The sequence below is a fragment of the Muntiacus reevesi genome, chromosome 3 (assembly GCF_963930625.1).
Source record: "Muntiacus reevesi chromosome 3, mMunRee1.1, whole genome shotgun sequence".
In the NCBI taxonomy this organism is placed as follows: domain Eukaryota; kingdom Metazoa; phylum Chordata; class Mammalia; order Artiodactyla; family Cervidae; genus Muntiacus; species Muntiacus reevesi.
Genome location: NC_089251.1, coordinates 99,149,360 through 99,176,484, shown reverse-complemented (window position 1 = coordinate 99,176,484; position 27,125 = coordinate 99,149,360). Strand labels below are relative to the sequence as shown.

General features: G+C 55.6%; 2 protein-coding genes across 2 annotated transcripts; both read right to left on the bottom strand.

The window, feature by feature from the left end:
* Window positions 1-828: 828 nt before the first annotated feature.
* Window positions 829-4,479, bottom strand: ADRA2B (adrenoceptor alpha 2B). The gene has a single exon (XM_065929810.1). It carries the CDS (start codon window positions 4,031-4,033, stop codon window positions 2,690-2,692), a length of 1,344 nt encoding a protein of 447 aa, XP_065785882.1. The 5' UTR covers window positions 4,034-4,479; the 3' UTR covers window positions 829-2,689.
* An 8,424-nt stretch (window positions 4,480-12,903) lies between these two features.
* ASTL (astacin like metalloendopeptidase) lies at window positions 12,904-26,379 on the bottom strand. The gene is made up of 9 exons (XM_065928873.1): window positions 26,334-26,379; window positions 25,240-25,365; window positions 23,154-23,215; window positions 21,710-21,800; window positions 21,042-21,159; window positions 20,117-20,298; window positions 17,364-17,445; window positions 17,125-17,279; window positions 12,904-13,181 (listed from the first exon to the last, which is right to left on the bottom strand). The coding sequence occupies exons 1-9, from the start codon at window positions 26,377-26,379 to the stop codon at window positions 12,904-12,906; spliced, it is 1,140 nt and encodes a 379-aa protein (XP_065784945.1).
* Between the last annotated feature and the right edge of the window lie 746 nt (window positions 26,380-27,125).

Sequence of the window (27,125 nt, the reverse complement as noted above, 5' to 3'; positions counted from 1 at the left end):
ACTCCTGACCCAACTCATGGAGTAACTTGGGGCCTCAGATGCTTCACCTGGAAAGTGGGGAGACTGACAGGAACCATCTGCAGGCCTTCCAGCTCTGAATCTTCATGCCGGAGAGCCTGACGTAAAGCAGATCCATCCCAATCTCCTGCCCCTCACTGAAGTCGTTGCTATTGTTCAGTGTCTATGTCCAACTCTCTGTGACCCCATGGACTGCAGCAAGCCAGGCTTCCCTGTCTTTCACTGTCTCCCAGAGTTTGCTCAAATTCATGTCCACTGAGTCGGTGATGCCATCCAACCATCTCATCCTCTGCCACCCCCTTCTCCTTTTGCCTTCAGTCTTTCCTTAGGTATCAGGGTGAAGGCAGGAGCTTAAAACATTCCTCTGAGTGACCCGCTTTCCCTCCCTCCCTCCCCATGTTCCTCCCATTCTGTGTGGGTGATGTCTAACCACCTCTGTCGGCCCCCATGTGCTGGTCCCCTGCCCAAAACACCTTCCTGTCTTCCCTCTTGGTGTACTCCTGCTCTTTACCCAAGGCCCTGCCCAAAGGTCACCTCCTCTGGGAAGCCTTCCCTCCCTTCCTTCCCAAGCAGCCAGTCTCAAACTCCCCTGGCGACTCTCACCCCCACTGACTTGTACTGATGAATAAGGGAAGCTGAGTGGACAAACTCAGGTGGGCGGGTGGGGACTAGCCAGCCACACCCAGGGGAGGAAAAGGCAACTGGCCCTGGGAGGGCGCCTGTGCCAGAATCTGCTACACAAGTAGCTGAGAAATAACTCCTACCAGTTGTCTTTGGGCAATGAGGACACAGCTTGCTTACTACAAAATATCCTTTATTGATAAAATAGCTCGGACTTTAAAAAAAATAAAAACCTGCATATCACAAGAGGACACCGGCAACAACAGCAGGGGTCCCGTGGGGGCACACATGAGACTAGTCAGCAGATGACAAAAGTCAGCCCCTCCCCAGGCCCAGTCTCACACTGAGACCAGGGAATGAGCTGGATGGCCTCCTACCCCAGGAGCTACGCTGGTCCCCTCCGTTCTCTCCAGCCCAGAAAACTCCCCCGGCATCCCTCCAGATCCAGCCAGGCCCATCGGCATGCCACCAGTGCCTGTGCTGCTCAGCCCAGCCCCCAAGATAAGATGCTCACTGGCCTAATGGCGAAGCCAGGCATACCCATGGGGAAGGCTGCGAAACATCCTCCCAGAGCTGCCAGTTGTTCCGGGAGGGAAGGGAGAGGGGACCAAGAGGAAGAGGCCCCTGGAGCCCCCTCAGGGGGTCTGAGACGGGCAGACGGCGCCCACCAGGGGCAGCATCAGCTATGCATCACAGGGGTCCACGTGGGGCTTGAGTCTAGCCTGGGGACTCCAGTGGGAGGCCCCCCAGGAGCCCACGGGGCCCCTACCCACCTGCTCCAGCCCCAGCACTCCACCACACACTCTCGTCTCACACCATTCCCTCGCAGTGGGTATCTTTAGCGATCTTGGGGAAACAGTCACCAGCTTGATGACAAAAGATTTCTCCCCCACTGTGGGGGAGGGGGCCCAAGCCAATGAAAACCCTCTTGGTGTTGCAGGTGAAATGTTGAGACGTTATCATGCAGCATAATAACTCAAATCTTTGCAGGCTTAAGAACACATTCTCAAAGAAATCTTTGAACTGAAACTGTGGTTATGTCTGCCACTCCCCACTTCCAGTTTAGGGTGGGAATTCACACCCCAGGCATAGAACAAAAGTCTACAGGAAGACAGGCGGTGGTAAACACAGAAAAGGGGGTTTTTTACATTACTGAATAATAACATTTTCTGGTTCTCTAGTGTGTTACCCCATGGAGCACAACACTTTCAGCCATGCCTTTCATCTCCCGGCGGCAAGTAGGCAGCAAGCTATTGTCACCCCAGTTTTTGCAGGGGGTGAACGCTAGTGATCAGGGCTCTCCCGTCGAGGAGGAGGCCAGGCCTCCAGACCACCCCATTGAGGCATCCACATACCCACCTGCCTTCCAGAGGGAAACGATACAAGATTCTGGTCTTCAAAGGAGTTACAAACCCAAAAGCAGGACGAAGGCGAAGAAGGGCCCAAAGACAGTTCCGGCCCATAACCCCCACCCAGTGCCTCATCAGGACCTGGGGACCCAATGCAGACGCCTGTTGTCACTTCTGCCTCTTCCTCTGCAGCAGGCCCTCCTGGAAAAAGTGGAAGGCTGGCTTCCTGCTGTTTTCCAGCGGAAGAAGAGAAAGGAATAAAACACCGAGAGCAACTAGTCAACCAGAAGACGTGGGGTTCTCAGGGAAGGGAAGCCCACCACTGGTTGGCAGGGGTCTGCAGTTCTGGGAGGGGAGCCCAGAACATTCAGCTACATTCAGGATGGGCCAAGCCTCGTCCATCTGCCCTTGCACAGGCAGTGGGTGGAGAGATGGCTCCCCACAGCCAAGCCAGCAAGTGTGTGTGTGTGTGTATGGGTTAATCGCTCAGTCATGTCCAACTCTTCGCAACCCCATGGACAGTAGCCCACAAGGGGAGCCTTCAAATAGATCGCCTGAACTTCCCAGGGGGTCCCCAGGATGAGGCTTCAGGACCAGGAAAGGACCAGAAAGCCCCAGGGAGGTGGCCACCTAAAACAGGGTGAAGCAGGGCGACCCTGGCACCACTGGCACCACCCCACACGGGCGGCAGGCTGGCGGGCTCACCAGGCCGTCTGGGTCCACTGGCGGCACAGGATCCTCCGGAAGGCACGGCGAAAGTCCTGGTTGAAGATGGTGTAGATGACGGGGTTCAGCGAGCTATTGCAGTAGCCGATCCAGAAGAAGAATTGAAAGAGGCCGTGGGGCACCTTGCAATGCTGCGGGCAGATGGCACCCAGGCTGTAGCTGAAGAAGAAAGGGAACCAGCAGAGCACGAAGACGCCGATGACCACAGCCAGCACGAAGGTGAACCTCTTCTCCCGGCTCAGCTGTGTCCGCCGCCGCCACCACTGTGCCCCCGCAGGGCCTGTGCCCCTGCCCAGGAGCACCTGGCCACGCAGGGTTGCCAGCACCCGGGAAACCTGTGGTTGCTGCAGCGGCGGGCTGCAAGCTGAGGCAGGAGACGCCGGCAAGGCCTGGGGCTCACAACCCTCCTCTTCCTCCTCCTCTGCCTCCTCCTCCGGAGATGAACCACAAACCCCTTCTTTCTGACCCTGGCCTGAGTTGGGGATGACAGGCCAGCTGGGTGGCAAGGCAGGAGTGCCAGGGTCTTCAGGGGTCTCCCCCTCACCCTTCTCCCCTGGGCGAGGTTGGGAGCATCCATTGGCCTCTCCAGGAGTGGCCAGTTGAGAGGCCAAGGTTGGCAGTTTGGCTGAGTCTGAAACTTCCCCAGGGACAGGGTGTGGCTGCTTAGACGCCCTCTCCCCAGGCTCCCCTTTGGCCCTGGGGCTTCTGCAATGGCTGCGCTTGGCGATCAGGTAGATGCGCAGGTAGACCAGAATCATGATAAGGCAGGGTGCAAAGAAGGACCCAACGCTGGAGGCCAGAATGTACCAGGCCTCTTGGTTGAGCTTGCACTGAGGGCGGGCTAGGGGCTGGGGGCCCTGGTCGCCCTTGTAGATGAGGGGCGGCAGCGAGATGGCAGCTGCGATGAGCCATACGATGAGGATGATGAACTTGATGCGGCGCGGGGTGCGCTTGGAGTTGTACTCCAGGGCCCGGCTCACCGCCCAGTATCGGTCGAGGCTGATGGCACACAGGTGCACGATGGAGGAAGTGCAGAAGAGCACGTCGAGCGCCAGGTACACCTCGCACCAGGTGCGCCAGAAGTACCAGTAGCCCAGCAGCTCGTTGGCCAGCGAGAAAGGGATGATGAGGGTGGCTACCAGGATGTCGGCGGCGGCCAGCGACACTAGGAACAGGTTCTGCGGAGCGCGCAGCGAGCGGCTGGTCAGCACAGCCAAGATGACCAGCGCGTTGCCGAAGATGGTGAAGAGGATGAGGAAGGTGATAACCGCCGCGATGGCCGCAGTGGCCTGCACCGAGTAGGGTTCCTGGTGGTCCATGGCGGGGCCGGACGCCGGCAGAGCCAGCGCTGCTCGCCCCAGCGCGCGCACAGCCGGCGACGGCGCTGTCCCACCCGGGTCGGCTAGACGAGGGGGTCGCCCCCCTGGGGGTGCTAAAGGCGCTGAAGCCCCATGGCCAGGCCGAAAGGGGTCGCGGGACGCCCCGGGGCCGGTCACGGCCCTCCTACATCCTGGCGTGCCGGCTCCCGGCGCCCCTGCCGTCCGCCCCAGAGAAGTTTACCAAGTTGTACCTCTGAGGTCTCCACCCCGCCGGGAACCGGGGGAAAGTTGCGCCCTGACGCGGGGAGGCTGCTGGACTCACGCTGGGGCGCGGGGCCCGGCCGGCCGGGCAGGGGGTGCGCAGCCGGTTCTCGGAGGAGGCGCGGAGGCCGACCCGCTTCCGGAGCTCCTGTATCCCGGAGCCGCGCCTGCAGGCAGCACGCCGCGGCCGGGGAGCGGGGAGGAGAGCAAGCGCGGTGGGAGGAGGGAGGAGACTGGAGGCGCGAGCGGGAGGAGGCAGGGAGGCGGGGCGGGCGGGGGCGTACCACCCAGGTTGGGTGGAAGGTGCGCCTCGCTGCGGGGCGCGCGGGCAGCAGCCTCCCCGCGCCCCCGGCCTCCGCTCTGGCGCCCCTACCCTTTTCCTCCCGGCCTCCACCCTGCGGCAGGTCAGAGAGGCCCGGCGTCTGGGGTCTTCGGGACCGAGGGAAGGATGCTGGCAGAAGTGGAGAGGTCGGTGCACGAAAGGAGCCGGGACTCGGCGCTGGCAGGTCCGCGGGCACAGAGGCGGGACGTCTCTCCTGCGGATTGCGCGGCTAGGGCCGAGCCCTCGGGTCTAGGGGGGTGGTCGCCAGCAGATCTTCCCTCCCCCGCCCAAGAGCCCCAAGGAGAGGGTGGGTGGGTGTGTCGGGGCTCTGGCGCATCATAAACCACACGCGCTCCCCGGAGCCCGAGAGGCCAGAAGCCGAGCGGAGGGCGTGAGGCGAGCGGGGAGACCCTTCCCCAAATGCTTTTCCGCCCCGACTGGACTCCGTCGGGCCTGCGGACACCGAGGAGGCGCGCGTGGCAAGGTAGCGAGCGCCCCCTGCCGCCGCCCGCCTGCGAGCTCATCCTCGGCCACCGGGGATCCGTATTCTCACCGCGTCCTGGGGTCGCTGAGAAGGCTCCCAAGCCCAGAGGGTCAAGCAAGTGGTCAGAGCCTGGGATTGCCGACTTCAGCTTTCCTGTTTCTCCTGCAGATGCCTCAGTTTCCCTTATTAAGGGCAAAGAGGTAAGAAAAAATTGGCTTGGACTCAAGTCTCAGCAACACCTGAGACTCAGGCGGGGGAAGGGGGTTGCGGCCATGGCGATGTCGGGCAGGTGCAAACTCCGACCTCGTGACCAGTAGGAAGAGGATGTCCTCTGGTGCAGAGCGAGGAGATCTAGTCAAAGACGGGGTCTTTTGACACAGTTTCTCAGACAGTAGAGAATCTGCCTGCAATGCAGGAGACCCAGCGTTCCATCTTCAAGTCAGGAAGATCCCCTGGAGGAGGGCATGGCAACCCACTCCAGTGTTCTTGCCTGGAGAATTCCATGGACAGAGGAACTGGTGGGCTACAGTCCATGAGGTTGCAAAGAGTCAGACATAACTGAGCAAGTAACTTTCATTTCAGAGAAAATGTAGGTTTCGGGGGCAGCTTGCAAGGGGAGAGCTGGGCAGTGACCCCCTCCCTGCTCCAATCTTGCTGACTCCTTGCCCCATGCATGCTGCACACCCCTCTTGAAGTGGCCCTGGAAAGTACAGCTGGGGTAAGAAGAAACTTTCGATTAAGCACATATTCAGTCCTGTCTGACTTTGCGACCCCATGGGCTGTAGCCTGCCAGGTGCCTCTGTCCATGGGATTTCCCAGGCAAGACTGGAGTGGATTGCCATTCCCTTCTCCAGATGATCTTCCCGACCCAGGGATCGAACACAGGTCTCCTCAATTGCAGGCAGATTCTTTACCATCTGAGCCACCAGGGAAGCCCGATTAAGCACATACCCCACCCTGACTGCCTTCTGGCCTCAAAGTGTTTCAAAGGACAAGGGCTCCCCACGCACCCTCCTCCTACCCATGCTCCCTGTGGCCACTGCCAGCAGTGCCAGCCTGGAGAGCTTCAAGGGCATTTTTTCACTGTTTCCAGAGCCTTTAATGCTATAACCCCAGCCTAGACCCAGCCCTCATATTTCTAGCCCACAGCTGTACATGGCATCCTCCCTATAAATAAGCCTCAATCCACTTCTGAAAGTAGGGCTCCTCCGACGGACATGGCCTTGATCCAGCATGCCTGCTCCATCTTCACGGAAGCAGAGAGTGTGGCCTCACGGTGCCCACAGTGTCTCACCCCAGCCAGGCACAGGAAAGGTGGTGTCCACCCCCACCCCCACCACGGGGCAGGACTGAGGGGCATCTCCCCTGATCCTGGGCTCTCCCTGCCTCCTGCCAGCCCCTCTGTTAGACGCGAATGCCCATAGGCTGGTGGGGAAGGTGCTGCCTAGACTCGGTTGGAGAGGCAGCCAGCCTCCCTGGTCCCCTCCAAAGACAGGTGTCGTGAATGCATCCCTTCACTTGCTGGGCTTCCACCCCAGGGTCACCAGGGATGGGGAGGAGTCATCAGACCCTTTGCTGAGGAAGGACAGATGGATGGCCATTAGCGCCTGGGAATCAGCCACTTGAGTAAATTCCTGCCTATCCCCGTGGTTCCCTGCCCCATGTTCTCTGTCCCACGGCAGGGAATCTGAGCACTCTGGTGGCCCAAATAGGCTTTGAGAAGGATTACTTCTCATCCTCTCCAACCACTGTCAGGCTGGGGGGCCAGTGGGTATATCCCCAGACACTGCAACTCACAGCAGCTTTTTGTCTGCTGGCCTGTTATCCTTGAAAGGCCAGGCCTCCAGGGCTCTGCAGAACTGAGGCCAGGGCTCCTCAATCCCACCCCGCCCCACCCTCCCCATGCTGATTCTCACCTGGGCCTTCCCCGTAGGGGTAGCTCCACATCCACCCAACCCAGGCCCTGCTGGGTACCACCCCTGGTTGAGGACAGCCAGAAAGAACCCACAGGAACCCACGAGGCTCAACCAACAACCAGGCTCTGTGTCACCCGCTGCCGTCCCCCAGCCCCACCCAGCCCCAAGACCAGCGGCTGGCTCTCGGGGCAGTGGGGGCTGTTACATAACTCAACTCCCCGCTGCTCTCTGCCATCGCCTTCTCCCCCACACACACCCCTTCCCCAGCTGCCTGCTCCCCCGAGCCCTTTGTGAATCAGAGCCTCAGGCTGCAGCAGGGCTTCCTCCAGCCCTTCCCAAAAGAGCTCTGACCCACCAGTATCATCCTGCTCCACCAGGGCTGGCAGAGCTCAGTCCCAGTCCTGCAACCAGCCAGCAGCAGCTGCTGCTGTTACTGCCAGCACATGTGAGGAGGAGGGGGAGGCAGTGACAGGCTCTGGTCCACCTCCCGTCCCACACCAGGCTACATGCTGGTCCCTGGATGTGCCCTGAGCGCCCACATCTCCAGTCCTTTCCAGGGACTGTTTGCTCTGCCAGAAACACCCTCCTCACCCTTCTTTCTGTGCTTGGCGGAGCCCTATTCTCTTTTCAAGGACCGTTCACCCATCACCGCCTCTCAAGCAGAGGGAGGTACCCTGTCCTAACTTGGTGCCACTTTCACGCCCAGACCACTCTATCACAATGGGGTCTGATGGCCTGTTGTACCACCTTTCATCAGAGCAGACAACCCTTCTCTGTCCGCAGTACCTGGCCAAGATTGTTGAAAAGTGAAGAGTGATGGCAGTAGACATCAGCAGATGAAATACACTTAAGCTTTTTTCAGACAGGTGGTGCCCAAATGAAGGAAGCCCCAGGGATGTCCTTGAAAAGAGGGGCCATGGTGGAAAGGTGACCTAGTAGCATCTTTTCCAAAGAAAGGGGAGACAGTTGTCCCATCCTGGCCATGAGAGCACAGTAGGAGATGCACCATGTGAGCTGGAAGCCCAGGAGCCCCTTCTTCAGGTCCAAAAGGCAAGACTGGCCCCACTGACTCCTGGGCCAGGACACCAGCAGCTCAAGCTGCTGCACTTCCTGCCCCGAGAGCCCATGGGGACGATCCCCAACCAGGCTGCACCCACCCCAGCTTTCCCCAGAAGCCCCAGCCTTTCAAATCCCCAGGGGCCTCACCCCCAGACCACCCTGTACCACCCAGCCTCCCCACCTCCCCAGACCCCTGAGCCGTGCCCTCGGTGATGTCAGTCGGTCATCCTCTCTCCCCGCATCATACCTCACCCGACAAAACCCCAACCCTGCTCAAACCTCAAATCATCCATCCTGCCTTTGACCAAGCGGCTGCTTTTTCCAGAGCAAAACGCTCACTTCATCGACTGGCTTCACTTTAAATTCGTGACCACAGATTTCCAGATGTTCCTAGTGTGGTCACTTCCCCACGCCTCAGAATCGGCATCCGTCTCCTGCTCCTTTTCCTGCCTGCGCCCTCCTCGCAAGCTATGGCTTTGCCTTCTATTTAAGAGAAAAGGGAAGCCAACCCACAGGCACACATTCCCTACACACCTCCCTCCGAGCCGTGTCTCAGCTCTTGGGGCAGGTCCTCTGCATGCACCCTGGACCTCGAGTCCTCTTGTGTCCCCCAGGAGTCTGCTCTGTTGATTATCCCTTCACCAGCTGTCACTCGCTCCAGTCTACGAGCCAGCCCCCTTTTTAGGAAGCCCTCCACACCCTCTGTGTATGTGCGTGTGTGTGCTAAGTCACTTTGGTTGTGTTCGACTCTTTTGCGACCCTATGGACTGTAGCCCACCAGGCCCCTCTGTCCATGGGATGGATTCTCCAGGCAAGAATACTGGAGTGGGTTGCCACACCCTCCTCCAGGGGATCTTCCTGACCCAAGGATCGAACCCGCGTCTCTTACATCTCCTGCATTGGCGCTGGGTCACCTGGGAAACCCCTGCAGCCTCCAGCGTCTTGTCTGCCCGGTCATGGCCTCTAGCCCCTCACATTCTCCCCTTGACCCTGTACTGAGTCTGCTCCTGGGCGTCGCTCATGGCCCCACATCACCAAGTGCCAGGCTCACTTCTGTGTCCTGCTCCTGCTCAGCTTCTCAGCCACATTTTTACGATGGACCCTTCCCCGGGGGACACTCCACAGGCCCTGCTCCCTCCTAACAGGCCACTCCTCCTCAGCTACCTTTCCCTCTCCCAAGCCCCGAATCAGAGAGGCTCACTAAGACTGGTTCCCTTCCCAAGGATGCTGGGCGATGCCTGGAGACATTTTTGATTCTCACCACAGGAGGCAGGAGGTTGGTACTGGCATCTAGTGGGGAGAGGCCAAAGATGCTGTCAGAGCGCCTTACAAGGTCCAGCACAGCCCCTCTCCCCAGCAAAGACTCATCAGTCAGAAAATGCTGCTAGGGCCAAGACTGAGAAACTGCACCGGTTCCGTCCTGGGATCCTTTCCTTGTGCACCTGAACTCTTCTTAGGGAAGCTCATCCAGCCCCTGGTGCCCACCGGGACACTAATCACTCTCCAAAGCACATCCCCTGCCCTGAACTGCAGGCTCACTCAGCCCACACACTTCCTGACCCACCCATTTGACATCCAGCAGCCCCCGACTTACCTGGTGGCTCAGCTGGTAAAGAATCCACCTGCGATGCAGGAGACCCAGGTTCGATCCCTGAGTTGGGAGGATCCCCAGGAGGAGGGCATGGCAACCCACTCCAGTATTCTTGCCTGAAGAATTTCATGGACACAGGGGCCTGGCCGGCTACAGTCCACAGGGTTGCAAAGACACGACTGAATGACTAAGCACAGCGCAGCCCCCGACTTAAAACACCTATTTCCCCTGAACTCTCTCCCTTCAGTTCTTAAGGCTGAAATGCCTTCATCCCCTGCTCATCCAACACACACTCCCAAAGCACCCACTCTCGCCCTTTCCCATCATCCCGTCACTCTCACTCGCACAAGTACAGGGGCTAACAGCTGTTCTTCCCGATTCCAACTCGCTTTTCAAGGCGCATCCGGAATAACTTTTTTAATATGATTTCACTTTTGGCTGCTGAGTCTCTGCTGTGCACGTGGGCGTTCTCTAGTCGCAGTGCTCGGGCTTCTCACTGCAGTGGCTTCTCTTTTGCAGAGCACGGGCTCAATTCTTGTGGCACACACGCATAGTTGCTCTGCAGCTTGTGGGAACTTCCCAGACCAGGGATCGAACCTGTCTCTCCTGTGTTGGCAGGTGGATTCTTTACCACTGAGACACCAGAGAAGCCCCTGAATGACTTTAAAATTTTAGATCGGGTCTTGTCACATCTCTCCTTAGAAACTTCCAGCAGGTGCCCTCTGTTGCTCTCGGAACAAACCATCCCTCCACAGCTGACCAGGCCCGTGACTGCCCCCTCCTTACCACCCACACACACCCCACAGACACACACCTCTCTCCACACACCCTGGCCTGATACACCTTGCTCTTTCCTGCCTCAGGGCCTTTGTACTGGCTGTTCTTTCCCCAGATGGCCCCAGGATAGCAGCCTCCTGCCATTCAGGTGAAATGCCATCAAGAAACGCTCCCCTCTCCCATCACTTATCAGCCCCAGATGCTTCATTTGTCTGTTTACTGTTCGTTCCTCTTCCCATCCCTGAATAAACTCCATGAGCATAGAAAACCTGCCATGTTCCCTATGTTATTCCCAGTGCCTATAACGGAGCCTGCCCGGCCCCCAAATATAACAGATGTGTGTTGCGTGAGTGAATAAACTGATGAATGAGCCCACAGAGCTGTGTGGCGGGGGACTGGCAAACAAGTCGCAGGCCGTGAGAGGAGGTGGTTGACGCCTCCTCTCTGGTTGACGCCCCAGGGTCCCACACATATCACACCCTCCATGCTGGGGCTCCGGGGACCAGACCATGACTGGATCATCAGGACAGTGTGGGGCTCAGGGGACAGGCCTGGGCCCAGAGCTGGCCTGGGGCCTCGACTCTAGTGACAGGCATCTTCTTGGGGGGGACAGGACAAGGACAGCCTTGTCCCTGATCACTGCCAAAAGAGAGTAAGCAGTCTCCCCCGTGCGGCATCAGGATCAACCAGCCCCTCCGCCCTGTGCAGAGAGCCCAGCATCCGAGATGAAAGGCCACATGTTAACGGAGGCTCATGACAGCAGTCTCTGCGAGCTGGGCGGGCCTCACATCACCTCCTCTGACCCAGAGTGGCCATCACCCCGGCCTGGTGTCAGCGGCCTGGCTCGGCACTCAGAGACCCACAGGTCATGAAGCAGCCATGCTGATGAACAGGCACACATACCGTCTCTAGCAGAGGGTTGGCCCAAAGTCTTTTCTTGGGAATCTTCCAGGGGAACTGTCACCCTGCTAGGACCAGGGCCAGAGCCTACTTCTCTACTGTAAACTGTGGCACTCCATCTCCCAGGCCTGGGAGCAAGTCAAAGGACAGCATCCCCACACCACAGTCCTTCCCTGACATCCACGCCTGAGCTCAGGCCCTTGCACAGACTCAGAAAATCCTTGACTCAAGACTGAAACCCCAGATAGACTGAGGGCAGAGGGCCCAGGCCCCCTGACACAGTGAGGAGGATGGCAGAGGGCGCATCTCAGCCCTGCTGCCCAGCCCTGTTCCCTTGAGCACACCAGTTTGCTTCCCCGAGTCTGCTCCTGCCTCTAAACTTGGGTCTCAGTGCCTAGAGGGCCCCTCCCAGGGCAGTCAGGGGAGGTCAAGGCACCTGGGTATGAGGTAGTCAGCACAGCCCAGCACCAGACTCCTGGAGCAAGTTCCCAACTTTATTTCTACTTTTCCCGAGGCATCAGGGGGACCTGGCCCCACTGGGACGGGCAGGGGCTCCTGCTGCCCTCCCACCCAAAGCAGGCCTCAGACCTGCACAGGGTGGGGGTGCGGGGATCCGGCTCGCTCACTGCCATCCCTAGAGACTTTCTTGACCCTGAACAGTCCTCACCAGGGAGGCCAGGAGCTGAAGGAGAGGAGTGGGGATTGGCTGAAGGAAGACATTCAGGGCGACCCCACAGCCCCTTCCCACCTTCCAGGGCCTCCTCTGGCCAAGTCTGGGAGAGGCGGGGTCTCGGAAGAGGCAAAGTTCCTGGAAAGAGCTATGCGGGTGACAGCAGTTTTGAGTCCTGACTTCAGGGTCCTCCTGTTCTTGCTGATTTTCCCGCAGCAAATTTCCCCACACCTAGGGCCCCCACCTCTTCATCTCCCCGGGAGGCAAGGGAGGAAATAGGGCTCTGGAAGCCTCTTGGAGCGCAGGGCTACATTCCCAGGTTCCCAGCACTCAGACAACCAGGAGAGGGGCTGCTCCCAGGGTCCTGAGCACGGGACAGCCTGAGGGAGCAGTGAAGGTACTGTTAGTCCCTGCGGGGGGCTGCACCTCAACCCCAGGGGTCTCCCGGGGCCCTCAGGGAGGCCCATCCCTCCAAGTCCCTGTCCCTGGAGCTGCTGAGAAGTCACCTTCCTTCCCAGGCTCCCCGGGGCTGAGGCAGGAGATGAGAACCGGCAGAGTCAGGCACCTGCCCCACAGGCCTGCCTCCCCCTGACTGACCTAGAGGGTCTCTCTGTCCTAGGAGCCCCTGGGGAAACATGACTGGGAAGGAAGGAGCAGAGAGAGGGGCCCAAGCCTCAGACAGGGGAGCCAGAGAAGCTGGAAGGCAGGGGTGCAGTGCAGAGGGGCCAAGGGGATGGAAGCCACAGGCTTGACCTCTGCATGTCCTCGTAAAGTGATTTCTGGGTGCACGGGCCCCTGGCAGAGCAGGATTCCCCAGAAGAGCCTAGATGGACGCGGATCGGTCTTCTAGAGAAGGGGCTCGGTGCTGCCGGTGTGGTGCCAGGGAAATGTCAGGAAAGACCGCCCCAGGCTTTGGCCTCAGGGAGGAAGCCGGGGGCTGACGGGGTGGGGTCCGCAAATGCCTTCACATCAGAATTCCTCAGGGCAGGGGGCTTCTGTGCACGAAGGCTCTCTTCAGACCCAGCAGCGGCAGCGCCATGCTGGTCTTCCGCCCCAAAGCCTCTGGGGTCAGATCTCCTGGATTCCTCCAACAATGCCTGCAGAAGCTGCTGCAGCTGTGACCTAGAGCCAGGAGAGGGGCTCCTACCACTCCCAGGGGTCTGGAGCCCTAGAGCAGGAAAGACAGGTTATGTCGGAGAGTCACAGAGGACAGTGTGAGAGCCAGAGCGCCCTTCAGCCTTGTTCAGAGACCTCGAACCCACCATGTTCCTGCCATGCCACTGCCCAACACCTTTGAAACCCTGATCCCAACTCCCCAGAGACAAGAAGCTCGGAGCCATGCCGCTCCCTCCGCACTTGGCCCCAGGGGTGACCGTCAGAAGCCCAGGCCACTGGGACCTTCAGTGGCCTCCCACCATTCCCTGGCTTCACTGACGGCCAACCCCCTGACCGAGCACTGCAGCCCTCAGCACAAAGCCCCCGGGGCCTACACAGCAACACCTCCTCTTACCTGTATCCGAAGCCTTTCCCAGAACTCTTCTTACACTTGCAGCTACGCCCACACCCAGGGAGTCAGCAGGACCCACGTGACTGTCCGGCCCACGAGCTCAGCAGGGTGGGTCCTGTTGGCCCTTCACCGCCACTCCCAGACCACAGCTGGCAGCCGCCGGCTACTTCGTAGGACTCTTCATTTTGGGCCCAAGTTATATGGCTGGCCAGCCACACCAGCTAAGCACTGCCTGCATCTTTGCCCGCCCTCCAGCTGCTTCCTACTGAGGCCTTCCATCTGTAAACACCAGCCCATGTGAGCTGACACGCTTCAACCAGTGACTTCACAGGCCGCTCCTGCCCGGACCTGCGGGAAGCACGCCCCCTGCAGTCCGGGCCCGGCAGCGCACCCTCTGACCTCTGCCTCCTCTGCTTACAGCCCACAAGACCCAGTACCATGACCCTCCAGCCCCGCTGAGCCCCCAGACCCCATCTTCTTGCTCCATCGCCTCCTCACTTCCCAAACACCCTCCACATCTGGCATGGGTCCCATAAACCTTGCTGCAGTCACCGCCTGAGACACCCTCAGGCCCCCTACTCTGGCAGGACTGCCCACAGCACCCCAGTTCTAGAGGACGAGGTGACTACCCGAGGCCAACTCCGTCAGCTGCCCAGCAGCCCAGCACACCGCGACCCCGCCGAGCATCTCTCAGAGGTTTCCTCTCCTGCGCCCCCATCAGCCACTCCACACCTTTCCCTCCCCACACATCCTCCTCTCCCCAGCCTCTCACCTCACTCTTTTGCCATCAAAGCCTGGGACAGAAGCCCCTCATAGCACATCAAGACCACACACCGGCTGGAATCTGCTCCCATCTTCTTCCTTGCCACTAGGTCCAAGAAAGTGCCTCAGCTCCCAAGGAGAACAGCTCCTTCTCGAATATTCTAGATATTCTTCTGCTCCATGAATCTATTCCCCCTTCTCCACGGGGTCATTATTTCCATACCCAAACTTGCTTGTATATCCACTATCTTGATGCACTTTCCATTGACCCATGACCACTTCTAGCCACCTCTCAATTCTGTTCTTAGAGTCAAACCTCTCAAATAGTTACCATTGTCTCTTGTTTAATTTTTTAAAATCTTTCTAATATTTGACATTGTAGGAAATAAGTCTGCAAAATGGTACTGGAGCTGCATAATCACATGCAAAATGACTGAACTATTAAGCACAGCACGTGTCCAACTCTTTGAGACTCCAGGGACTGTAGCCCACCAGGCTCATCTGTTCATGGAATTTTCCAGCAAGAGTACTGGAGTGGGTTGCCGTGCCCTTCTCCAGATCTTTCCAAACCAGGGGTTGCACCCAGGTCTCCCACATCACAGGCAGATTCTTTACCATCTGAGTCACCAGGGAAGCCCTGGCGTACATGCAAAATACATTGGATTAAATCTACGTGACCTTCAGTTAGGCAAATCCTTCTTAGCTATGATACCAAAAGCACAGTGATAAAGAAAATATAAGTTGGACTTTGCATCAAAATTTTAAATGTTTATAATCAAAGAAAACCATCTAGAAAGTTAAACAACCCATAAAATGTGAGAAAACATTTCCAAATGATATATCCTATAAGGGACACATATTCAGAATATATGAAGAACTCCCACAATTTACCAGTAAAAGACAACCCAACCAAAAAACAGGCAAAAGATTTGAACATTTTTCCAAACATATACAAAACACCTATAAACACATAAGTGTTCACAGCCATTCAGGAAATGCAAATCAAAGCTACAACAAAATACCACTTCACACCCACTTGGGCATGGTTATAACAAGAAGTGGTAACAAGGGCTTCTACCAGCATGCTGGTAGAAATGAAAAATAGTGCAGCCAATTTGGAAAACAATTTAGCAGTGAAGTATGGAGTTACCAAAGGATCCAGAAATTTCACTCCTAAGTATATATCCAAAAGAAAATATATGTCCACATAAAATCTTGTACACGAATGTTTATTGTTCCACTAGAACTAGAAATGACCCAAAAATCCTTTCATAAATGGATAAACAAAATGTGGCATATCACTCAACAATAAAAATGAAGTATAGTTGACGCTTGAACCACACAGGTTTGAACTGCATGAGTGCACTTATACGTGATTTTTCTCAGCAAACGTTCTACAGTACCACACAGTCAGTTGAATCCTTGGATGTGGAGGAGTGACTGAAGCTGTAGGCAGTCAGAGGGTCTGTTGCACAGGGGGTCAGCACCACTAACCCTCAGACTGTTCAAGGATCAACTGTACTGATACGCTATACCATGGATGAACCTTGAAAACATAATGCTATGTGGAAGAAGCCAATCACAAAAGATCATCTGGTATAATTCTGTTTATGTGACGTGCCCGGAGTAGGCAAACCTATGGAGACAGAATGTAGAGTAGAGACTGCCTACCACTGGAGTTGGGAGTACACATGTGCAAAAATACTAAGGAGTAGATTCTGAGTCATGGGGTACACACACTTCAACTTTACAAGCTATCAAATTGTTTTCCAAACTGGTGCAGCAGTCTATACTCCTATCAGCAGAGTATGAATGTCATCATTGCTTCATCATCTTATTTGTATTTGGCAGTATCTGACTTCTAAATTCCTGCCAATTTAAGGGATAAAAAAGGGTACTGTGGTCTTTATTTGCATTTCCCAATTACTAATGAGGTAATGGTGATAAGGAAAGGTCACCAGGGCAACCAACTTCAGAAAACTGTTTCCTCACAAGACGAAATAATGGTTGCCAGCTGATGGCTATCTCAGAAGCTAGGAGGCAGTCACCTGGTCATGCCCAAAGCAAGGGAAACTGACAAATGTAGGTTTTATCCCAGACAGCTGTGTGCTCAGCTAAAAATCAGAGGGCCTGGTCTATAGCAGAGGGAACCATAGTCAACTTGTTACAATAACCTGTAAAGGAAAAGAATACTCGAAGCCATCTCGGCTCTCTTTCCCGTCGATCCTCATCACGCCTCCTGCTTCTCCCTTCCACAGCCACTGCCTGATTCTGCACTCTCATCCCTGCTTAGACCAGCTGCATCTTTTTAAAGGCTTAAAATGTATCTTAATAAACTGATGCTGCATTACAATACAACTGACTCTTGTATATTGATTATATTCACCTTTAAAAATTCTTATTAGTTCTAGTAATTTTTTGTACATTCCTTTCAATGCAGATTGTCATCTATGAATAGTGACATTTTTTCTTCCTTCCCAAACCTCAAAACTTCATTTTTTGTTTTACCACAATGGCTAAGACTTACTACATTGTTGAATAGATGAGAGAAGAGTGGAAAAACTTGTCTTAATGTTTTGACATTTAAAATGATTTTTGGGTTGTTTTTTTTCTAGCTATGTTAAGGTTAGGAAAGTGACCTCTATTCCTATTTAGTAAGTTTTTAATCATAGCTGAGTGTTAATTTTTTTCAAGTGCTTTTTCTGCATCTGAATGGTGAGCCCCTGGTCTGCACCTGCTCGCCTCTACAGACTCACCTCCTAGCACTTGACCCTCACTAATGCCACCTCAACATAGGAGCCTTCTTCCAGCTCCTCAGATCGCTCTGCTCCCTGTCACTCACCTTTCCCACTGGGCTCGTGGCCACTTGGGCTGCAGTCATAAAACCTGAGGACCCGTGCAATGTCCGAGCTGCTGAGGTTCCAGCGCTGGCCAATGTGGACACTGGTGGCCCAGAGTGGGGTGATGGTGGGCAGCCCACGCCGGCTGAAGGCAAGCCTGAAACCCAGAGGCAGGGCCTGAGTCCAGACAGCTGGGCTGGCAGGACCGCGCGGAGGGGAGGAAGCCAGAAGGGGTCCTCACCTCCCGTAGTGCATCACTGAAGAGTAGTCGTAGGGCACCAGCATGTTGCTGCTCCGAGATTTGATGAAGTTCATTTCAAAACCTGAAAACATACTTGGCGATGGGGAAGAGGGCCAAGGGAGGAAGGGAAGGTGGTAGGGGGTTCCTGGAAGTGTCTAGCCTACCTGTGGGGGTCCAAAACGACACCCAGAGTGCATCTCCTCACCCCACCCCCGTTTCTGATCCCCGTCTCCTTGGTGCCCTGGGAGGGTTCCAGACCTGCGCCAGCCGATGGATTAGTACAAGCACAGGGACTTGGTGGCTGGCCCGCCGTCACCTCCTAAGACTTCTCTGCCCCGTCTTTCCTCCTCTCAGGCTCGCCCTGTGTGAAACTATCTTTATACTAATATAGTCTACAGCTTTAAAGAAGTCCCACGCTGCTCAGAGCCTGGATGCCCACTACCGGCTAGATCAAGCGCCTACTCCTCACCCCGCTCCTCCCCGCCGCCCCAGGCTTGGAGGCCTGTGAGCCCCCCATCTCCCATGGGCATACCCCCCCAGCAGCAAAGCCTCCTGCCCTCCCTGCCTCCCGCCAACAGCACCTGCCCACCCCCAACCCCAGGTGTGAGTTCAGCCTTTTCCCGTTGGCCAGAGCACGTGCTTCTTCCTGTCCCTTGGCCCCGCCAGGCCTGGGAGCAACAAGCTTCCCTCCCTCGGCTCCTCTCCTGCCCTTCAGTGAGCCTCTGAAAGAACGGCTGTACCCCCCATCTTTGCTCCCCCGAAGACCCCAGGCCCAGCCAGCTGCCTTCACATTCACCCATGGTCACCAGCAGCCTCCCTACCACTAAAACGGTAATCTAACACCTTATATCCCATCCCTGCCTGGAAATATCTACCCAGTAGAGTGTTTACTTTTTCCTTTGAAAAGCCTTTAAGTTATTAAACATAATTTTGAATAGGCAATATATTCATCTGACTCAAAAACCAGAAAATATGAAGATACATAATGCTTCCCACTCCATCCCCCCCTCTGAGTTCCCATCTCCACAGTTAACTGATGTTACTAGTTTGTATATTTTAGCAGTTTGTTCTGTACATATAACTAAGTACAAACATTCTGATTTTTCTTCATTCTTAAAGCAATTTTTTCCATTAGGGTAGCTGATGTTTAATTTTATTGTTAAAAGAAAAAAAACAGCTTTTTCATTTATTGGTGCTATTTTGTTTTCTAACTCATTAATTTCTGCTTTTCCCTTCACTAATTCCCTCTTGCTTTCATTTTTTTTTTTCTTAACTTGAATTGAAATGCGGAATTTGTCCTCTGTTTTTCTTGATCTAAGTATTTCAGTCTACATATTTTCCCTGTGCATTGCTTTAGCTATGAACCCTTGGTTCTAATTTTCATGCTCTAAGAATTCCCACAATTTCTTTAACTCCATAGCTTAAAAAAAGGTTTGTTGTTGTATAAATTTTAATTTTCAACTGGATAACATTTTTCACTTTGATTTGTTACTAGCTTCTACTTTTTACATCATGATCAAAATGTTTGTATTAACTCTACTCTTTCAAATTTGAAGGTTTTGTGGCTCTCATAAGCCTTTACAACGATTCCATGGGCACTTGAGCTTTTTTTTTGTTTTCACTGTGCAACGACATGCTCCCTAGAATGCAAGCATGAAATCCTAACCACTGGACCTCCTGGGAAGTCCCTCCATAAGCACTGAAAGGATTGTAGTCTATTTTTATAGCATGATGTCACTATGGCCTCCCCACTTCTAGACTAGTCTCTGATCTCAATCTCTATCCCCCATCCCACTAAGAGGCGCTGCCCATTTTCCCATCCCACTGTTGGCATGGGGGGCATCCATGTATGATGGCTGCGGTCTTGGGCCTCCTCCCCTAACTATAAAACCTCACAGCAGCAGCAAAGGCACTCATACCAGAAGCCCTCCTCTTACAGGAAGCCTTTCAAGCTTTCATTTGCTTCCATACCCCCAAACCCAAATCACTCACCTCCTCTGCTCTCCTCCCTCATGAATCAATTGTCGTGACTCCTCTCACCTCCTATATCAGGCTATCCCCCTCTGCCAAAGGACAGGGCCTCACCGTGGCTGGAGTCAGATCCTTGGCACCACGCCCAGCACACAGCTGCAGCTCCCTGGCATCCAGTGCAGTGACCCGCTCCCCAGACCAGCCTCAGCTTTCCCACTGCCACTTTTCAGGACCTGGGCTCCCTGTACTTTATCCCAGAGGCCCGTCAGCATCCATCTCACAGCCTATACAGGGCTGCCCTCCACCTCCTGCATCGGGCACTTGGCATGCACACACAGCCAACTACCTCTAAGATATCTGTCTTGGCTCAGCTCCTCAACTGGAGCACAGCCCCTGCCCTGAGCCTCAAGAGCAGTGTCTAAGGCATGCAGGGCTGCTGGTTGAGTATAAGTGAGCAAGAGTCATAAGACCATCAACTCCATCCTTAGGTAACTGCCAGTATCAGTGAAGAGAGACGAGAGAGGGTTGATGCCCTAGTTCAGGGTAACTGTGGGTGGCACTGAAGCCTCGGGGCCCAGAGCAGCAGCATCTGGGTTATTCTCCATGTCTTGGAGGAAAGCAGGAATCCCACCTTCCCCATGGGAGACAGGCAGGTAGTGGGGAAGATGGACAATCTTTCCCAAGTGGCCAGGCAAATTCCTTGGGCGCAGGCCATGCCTGCCGCCTTCCTCTGGCGGGACTGCCTCTCCTCCACCTCCCCCACCATGCATGACCTGGCTTACCTGGGAGGATCTCGTTCCAGTTCACACGGATGTAGCGGTCCCGGTCGGCCCGCGAGTGCTCATGCCAGAAGCCCAGCACGTGCATGAGTTCATGCAGGACGATGCCCGGGCCCCTCTGGAGACAGCTGGGTCCTAGGGACACCACCTGCATCCCTCCACTGCGGCCAATGCTCGAGAAGCACCTGCAGGGCCACGAAAGCACTGGGTGGTCACCGGCCAGGAGAATCAGCAAACCCAGGCCCCTCGCCACTCCTCCCAAGACCTGGAATAAGGGAGCACCCGGAGCGAGTCCCGGTCCTGGGCTGTAGCCCCGAGCTTGCTGTTCCCAAGGCCCCCCACTGCCTGGCCCTCTGTGAACAGGGTGTGCTGGAACCCTGTTTCCAGACTGCACTGTAAGGAGTTGGTGAGGACTGATGTTAACATGGATGACGGAAGCAGCCGATTACGTGAATGTCTCCACACGGGGAGCCCCGAGTCAAAGCTCTCATGCACATTCTCTTAGGGCCCTAGCAAGCTAAGAAAGCAGTATTACCATCACCCGCATTTCAGAGAGAAGACAGAAGGGGCTCAGAAGTTGAGGGACTTGTCAGTGTCACCTGGCTCCTGCACCATGGAACCTGGACCCAAGGCCAGGTCTGCCCCATGACACCTGCACTCACTCCCCAGGTCACATAGTCTCCCGGGAGATGGAGTGGAAGGCTCTTTAAAGGAGGACTGAACACCTCCTTGCCCACCTCTCCTGAGTATTTGCTCTGAGTATTTGCAGGTCTAGCTCATGCTGAGCAGACTACTGAGATGGGCAGTGGGACTCTAGACCCAGGAAGACAGGCCCAGACACAGGTTTCAGACAACAGTTTTGTTCATTTCAGGCTGAACTCAAGACAGCTGAGGCTCTCACCTTGCACACACACCAAGAAGCACTTACCCAGACATGGGAATGATGGAAATGAAGTCCCTCTGGCCATTGTAGGCAACAAACCTGATGCATGTGGAGCGTTCAAACTCAGCGAATGCCTCCAGAATGACTTGGCGGCTAGGCTTATCTGGGGAGGAGACATGCCAGCTAATGCCCCAGCCAGGCCCCGCCCACTGCTCTCCCCAGACGTCTGCACTCGGGGAAGGGACTGAGCTTTAGATCATTCTCCAATGTGGAATGTCAAGAAATGTCAGCGTGGGGCTTCCCTGGTGGCCCAATGGTAAAGAATCCGCCTGCTAATGCAGGAGACATGGTTCGATCCCTGTTCTGGAAGGATCCCACATGCCGCAGAGCAACAAAGCCCATGAGCCACAGCTAGTGAGCCTGGGGTCTAGAGCCCACAAGTTGCAGCTGCTGGAGCCGGCCCGCTCTAGAGCCCGTGCTCTGCAACAGGAGAAGCCCCGCAATGAGAAGCCTGCGCACCCAGCTAAAGAGGAGCCCCTGCTCACTTCAGTCAGAGAAAAGACCGTGCAGCAGTGAAGACCCAGCACAGCCAATACAAGTCAATAAAAATGAAAAATAAAGTCTGCTTTGTGTCATTAAAAAAAAAACAGAACGAAGAGGAGCCGGGCTGCATAGGGAGGAGGGCCCACGGCTGGGGGCCTGGGCCGACTCACCGTACTTGCCGGAGAGCAGGAAGGGGACCTCCACGACTCCGCCGTTCTTGGGCCACTTGCTGCTGGCCGCCGAGAACAGCCGGAAGGGACTCTGAGGAGAGAGGGCAGCTCAGAGAGCGGCCGGCCAAGCTTCCCGCCCTGAGGCTGCCACCGCTCAGACCCTAGGAGCCCTCAAGATGTGTGCAGTGAGGGTGGCTGCTCATCAGAGAGCGGACAGAAACGGGGGGGCCAGTGGCCAGCTGCGTGATGCACAGCACAACCCTTCGTTCTAGAGAAAGAAGTTGCCGCTTACTCTGTCAGGGGGAGAAACCCATGAGATTCAGTCACGTTTATCTTTTTGCCGGCTTTTCTAGATGTCCTGTGGACATCTAACAATAGCATATGGGATACTAAATTTTAAATAACTTGGGTAGGATATGATTAATAAAATTGAATATAAATGTATTCTATTTAAATTATTAATGATATAATTCAAGATCCTAATTTTTTCTACACTTGATAAAGTATTCTCAGAAATGTTAATATATCTCACTATGATCATAGATTTTTCCTTTTCCCTCATATTTCTTCTGATTTTTGCTTTATGTATCTTTGTTTCTTTGTTTGTTAAGGTATCCAATGGTTTATGATGTCTATCTTTTTTGTGAATTGTACCTTTTATCATTAAAAATATTCATCTTTGTTTCATTTAAAAATAAATTAATTTTTTAAAAAAGAGAAACCCAGACAAAATATTTCCTGCAGAGGCTGGATCCTGCTTTCACCCTGTGCATTCACTAGGTAACTGAGAACAGGGGCCCTGCCCTGGCCTGGGCTCCTCCGCCCAGCTCAAGCTGAGCCATCAGTGGACAGCCTCGGACCAGCACCATGGTCTTGCTCTCGCCAGGTCACTGTCCTTTTCAAGAGGCTGCTGCCGTCCCCAGCCTCCTAAAAGAAGGACCTGATTCCCATCCAGCCTTCCCCCTTCCTGACCCCGCCCCTCATCCCTAGGCAGGATGGTGTGTGTTACTCCTCATTCTGTCTTCCTCAGACCATCACTGCCGCCCCCGATGTTCACCACAGACACCTCCCCACATCCCTACCAGCCACTCTGTCAACTGTGCTCGTCTCTTCCTTCGTCCCAGTGCTCCCTGAGGACCTCCCCGGGGCAGGGTAGCAAGCTGGGGCTTGATGTTCCAAAACCCCTCCTGCAGGAAGCCCTCCCAGACTGACTGCTGCCACCATTCCAGATGTCACACCCTCCGCCAGGCTGGCTTATTCCTAACAACATTCGCGCTGACTTTGGCAAGAAGAGCTATGAGTAGCAAAGACAGATGGCTCACAAGTCACACCCCCATGATGCCAAGGATGGGCTCACAGGTCTCTGACACTGCCCGTGAGGTTACTTTACACCTGTGTGTGTGTGTGTGTGTGTGTGTGTGTGTGTATGCGCGCTCACACTCACCGGCCGGAGGATGTCCCCCTCCAGGAGGAAGCTGCTCTCTGGGGACTCCTCTGGAATCAGCCCTGAGAAGGAAGGGACACATGTGTGTGGGTCTATGCCCCCACCCCCACTACAGACTCTAGGACATGCCCAGCAGAGACCTCCAGCCAAGCAACTCCAGGGCCCACCCTCCCCTGGGCACTGAGGCTATGTGACCCCAGGAAAGTCACACAGCCCCTCTGAGTCCCCATCTACAAGCACGTGCAGCACTTCTCAGCCTGATCACACCCTTCCCTGCTCAGACAGTACGTTCCTCCTGGGACCCACACACGCACAGTATCCAGTCCCAGGGAATTCTCTGGCGGTTTAGTGGTTGGACTCCACACCTCCACATCAGGGGACACAGGTTCAATCCCTGGTTAGGGAACTAAGACCCTGAATGCCATGCAGCACAGCCAAGAGAAAAAAAAAAACACAAAACCCTGTCCCAGCTCCTGCCTCCTGCATCAGACACCCTTTGCTCCCAGGAAGTTGCCGTTTCTTCCAGCCATCTCCACCCTCCGCTCCAGCCCAAGCCACGCTTCCACACACACCCTGGCCCTCCTGCTCCACTCAGCCCCGACCCATCCATGTGGCACTCCGGACCCTCACGGTGGCAAGTCACAGAAACTCCAGCCCCTTGCCATCAGGGGAGGGGGGCTACGGCTGCGCCCTCCCATCCCACCACCCCCTTCCGGCACAGGGGGCAGCCCCTCTCCTGCAGAGCCTCCCTTCTAGGACACCAGCCCCAACAGGAGTCTTAGAAGAGTGCCTGGCATCCTAAAGTTTAGGTTGTTTTGGTCACTCAGTCATGGCCGACTGTGCAACCCCACGGACTGCAGCACGCCAGGTTTCCTTGTCCTTCACTGTCTCCCTGGGTTTGCTCACACTCCTGTGCACCCCAGAAGCTGGGCTCCCTAGAAGCAGAGGCTGAGCCAGGGAGCCATCTGCAGGTGACTGATGGCTGGAGGAGGACTGAGTTCAGCAGGAAGGCAGCCCCAGGCTGACCTCACAAGAGCTTCGGACCCTAAGACTTATCCCGCCTTGAGGCAGGGGGCCAGACACAGGCCTGTAGGAGGGCCACCCCAGGCAAAGGAGGAAGCACTTTCCCCGCCATCCCTGGGCAGCAGCAGCATCCCCAGCAGCTGGGGAGGGAGTGTGCCTCCCGGCAAAGGGCCTCCCGACTGTCACTAGGCTAGGCTCAGGAGGAGTCGTCGGGCCACCAGTAGCGTGTCCTCCACAGCTGCTGAGAAACAGTGCCAGCGCAGCCTCAGGCTGATCTGGAGTTGGCCAGCTCCAATTAGTGACCCAAAGGCAGTGAGCCACCCTGCTCCAGCTTCTCACAGAGCAGGAGGCAGGCGAGCCACATCCAGCAGGCTCACATCTCCCAGGACAGGTTCTCCCGCCGGCCCCCTCCTGCCATGCTCTGAAATCCCCGTCTTTATTTCTGTGGGCTTTGCCCCGGCTTTTCTGTGTTCTCATTCTTCACTGGAAATCCCCAGGCAGGGAGGCCTGAGGCTCACCCTTCCTGAGACCCACGGCATCTCACACCTGCAGGTCACCCCACACCAGGTGGAAGGCACCTTTCCTAACAGCTGTGAGTAATTCCACTCACACCAGACTTGGCCTGATAAAAGTCAAGTGTGTGTGTAGTCAATTGCTCAGTCGCACCTGACTCTGCAACTCCGTGGGCTGGCTCTTCTGTATTCAGGCAAGAATACTAGAGTAGGTTGCCCTTCTCCAGGGGATCTTCCTGACCCAGGGATCGAACCAGGGTCTCCTGCATAGCAGGCAGATTCTTCACCATCTGAGCCACCAGGGAAGGGGCTCATCATATTTTAAAACCTCTACTTTTCCCCCTTCTCATAAAAGTAACATCCCAGTAGAGAGGACACAGAAAAATAGACTTAAGAAGTTACCCATGAACTACTGCCCACCACGACCCACTTAGCAAGCTGGCACATCTCCTTGTAGCTTTTTCTGCTTGTCTGAGTGTTCAGCATGGTTTTCATAGGCTACATGGACAACTTCATACTCCTCACCCCACGAGAAGACACAGTGTCCTCACCTTGGTTTATTGCAGGGATGTCCTTGTCCCAGGATGTCTGGCTCTCCTCAGGGGTGAGGTCTTCTGAGAATCTGGTCCCACAGACTCCAGTGCAGTGAGAGGCTGAGGGTGCTCCTAGGATGAGGCCTGGGCCAGACACAGGTACATATGCACAATGGTTATGTAGGATAACAGGACATGGGGTGAGGGGAGCGGGGTGTCAGACCTCAGGACCCAGGCCCTTCATAAAGGCAGGCCTCCAGGAGGAGTCCTGGGAGCCCACCTGGCCTCCCCTGTCAGCCCCACCTGGCCCTGAGGCCTGGACAACCTTGCGGAAGGAGCTTCCTTAGGGGAACAAGTGTTAGATGCTCAGGCGTGTCCGACTCTTTGTGACCCCATGGACTGTATGTAGCCTGCCAGGCTCCTCTGTCCATGGGATTCTCCAGGCAAGAATACTGGAGTGGGTTGCCATTCCCTTCTCCAAAGGATCTTCCTGGCCCAGGGATCAAACCTGGGTCTCCCACATTGTGGGCAGATTCTTTACTGCCTGAGCCACTAGAGAAGCCCAGACGGTAAAGAATCGGCCTGCAATGGGAGAGACTTGAGCTCCATCCCTGGGCCAAGAAGATCCCCTGGAGAAGAAAATGGCAACCCAGTAGGAGGACAAAGACCGGGCTTCAAAAGGCAGTCCTGGGCTCCCAGTGTCTGGGCAGGCATGAGGGAGGGAACAGGAGGGAGCTGGGGGAGACTCAGGCTTCAACACTGAGGACACAGGGTGTGTTAGCTTCAGACCCTGCCCCCAGCCCCCTCCTCAGCCCAGGCCTCTGGAAATGGGCTGGGCAAGCCTGGCACGGAGTGCAGAGCATGAATGCCTGGAGGTGTCACTCCTGCTGTCTCCTGCCACGTGGCCCTCTGCCCCCCAGCATCCTCGGGAGGTCCCCCTGGGTTCCCTGGGAGCTGACTTCTAGGAGCATCCCTGGAAGCTCATTCTCTGAGCCATGCTGGTCAACTTACATCCCTGCAAGCTGCAGCTACGCCCTCTGGCCACTCCCCACACAGGCTCCACAGGCTGGAGCCAAAGTGAACGGGGTAGGAGAGTGAGGCAACCCACTTACCAGGCAGACAGACCAGAATCAGGACCCATGGCCAGAGACCTTCCATACTCATGCTGCCTGCAGCGGGGCCCCGTGGCCCCTCAGCTAGCAAAGGCACCGGTTCCTGGGAGATGAAGCAGCCTAATCGCAGACTTAGGACCACCGCCTTCCTTAAATAGCATCTTCGCCAGCCCCCACCTGCAGGCCCTCCCCAGCCAGTTCCACCTGGAGCCCCGCCAACAGCTCCCAGCTGTGGCCCTGTCCTATCCTACTTGTACTCCCCCTCCCAGGCCAGGCCCGAGCCTTCTGGACCCTGGCCTGGCCACATGGGCTAGCAGGGGTTCCCAGCCTCTGGGCTCTGATGTCTGATGATCTGAGGAGGAGCTGATGAGGTAATAATATAAATAAAGTGCACAAGAAATATAACGTGTTTGAATCATCCCGAAACTGCTCCCCCACCCCCCATCCACAGGAAAGTTGTCTTCCACGAAACGGGTCTCTGATGCCAGAAAGGTTGGGGACCACTGGAAGAAGCCGAGCACAGGCACCGCTGCAGTTGTCCCACTGGGGGTGTACCTCCTCTCAGGTTCCCTCCCACCACCAGGGGGCAGAGAAGCATTGCAGAAAGGTGAGGGGCAGCCAGCACAGGGTGGAGCTTCACCCTCCAATCTCAGGAGACCCCTTTCCTGCCCCTGCCCTGTGCTCAGGCATGGGGAGCACTACCTGAGATCCTGAGGCACCCCCAGTCTGACTGTGGAAGGAGGAAAAATCACAATGTTTTCATAAGCTTTTATTATGGTATACGGGCTTCTC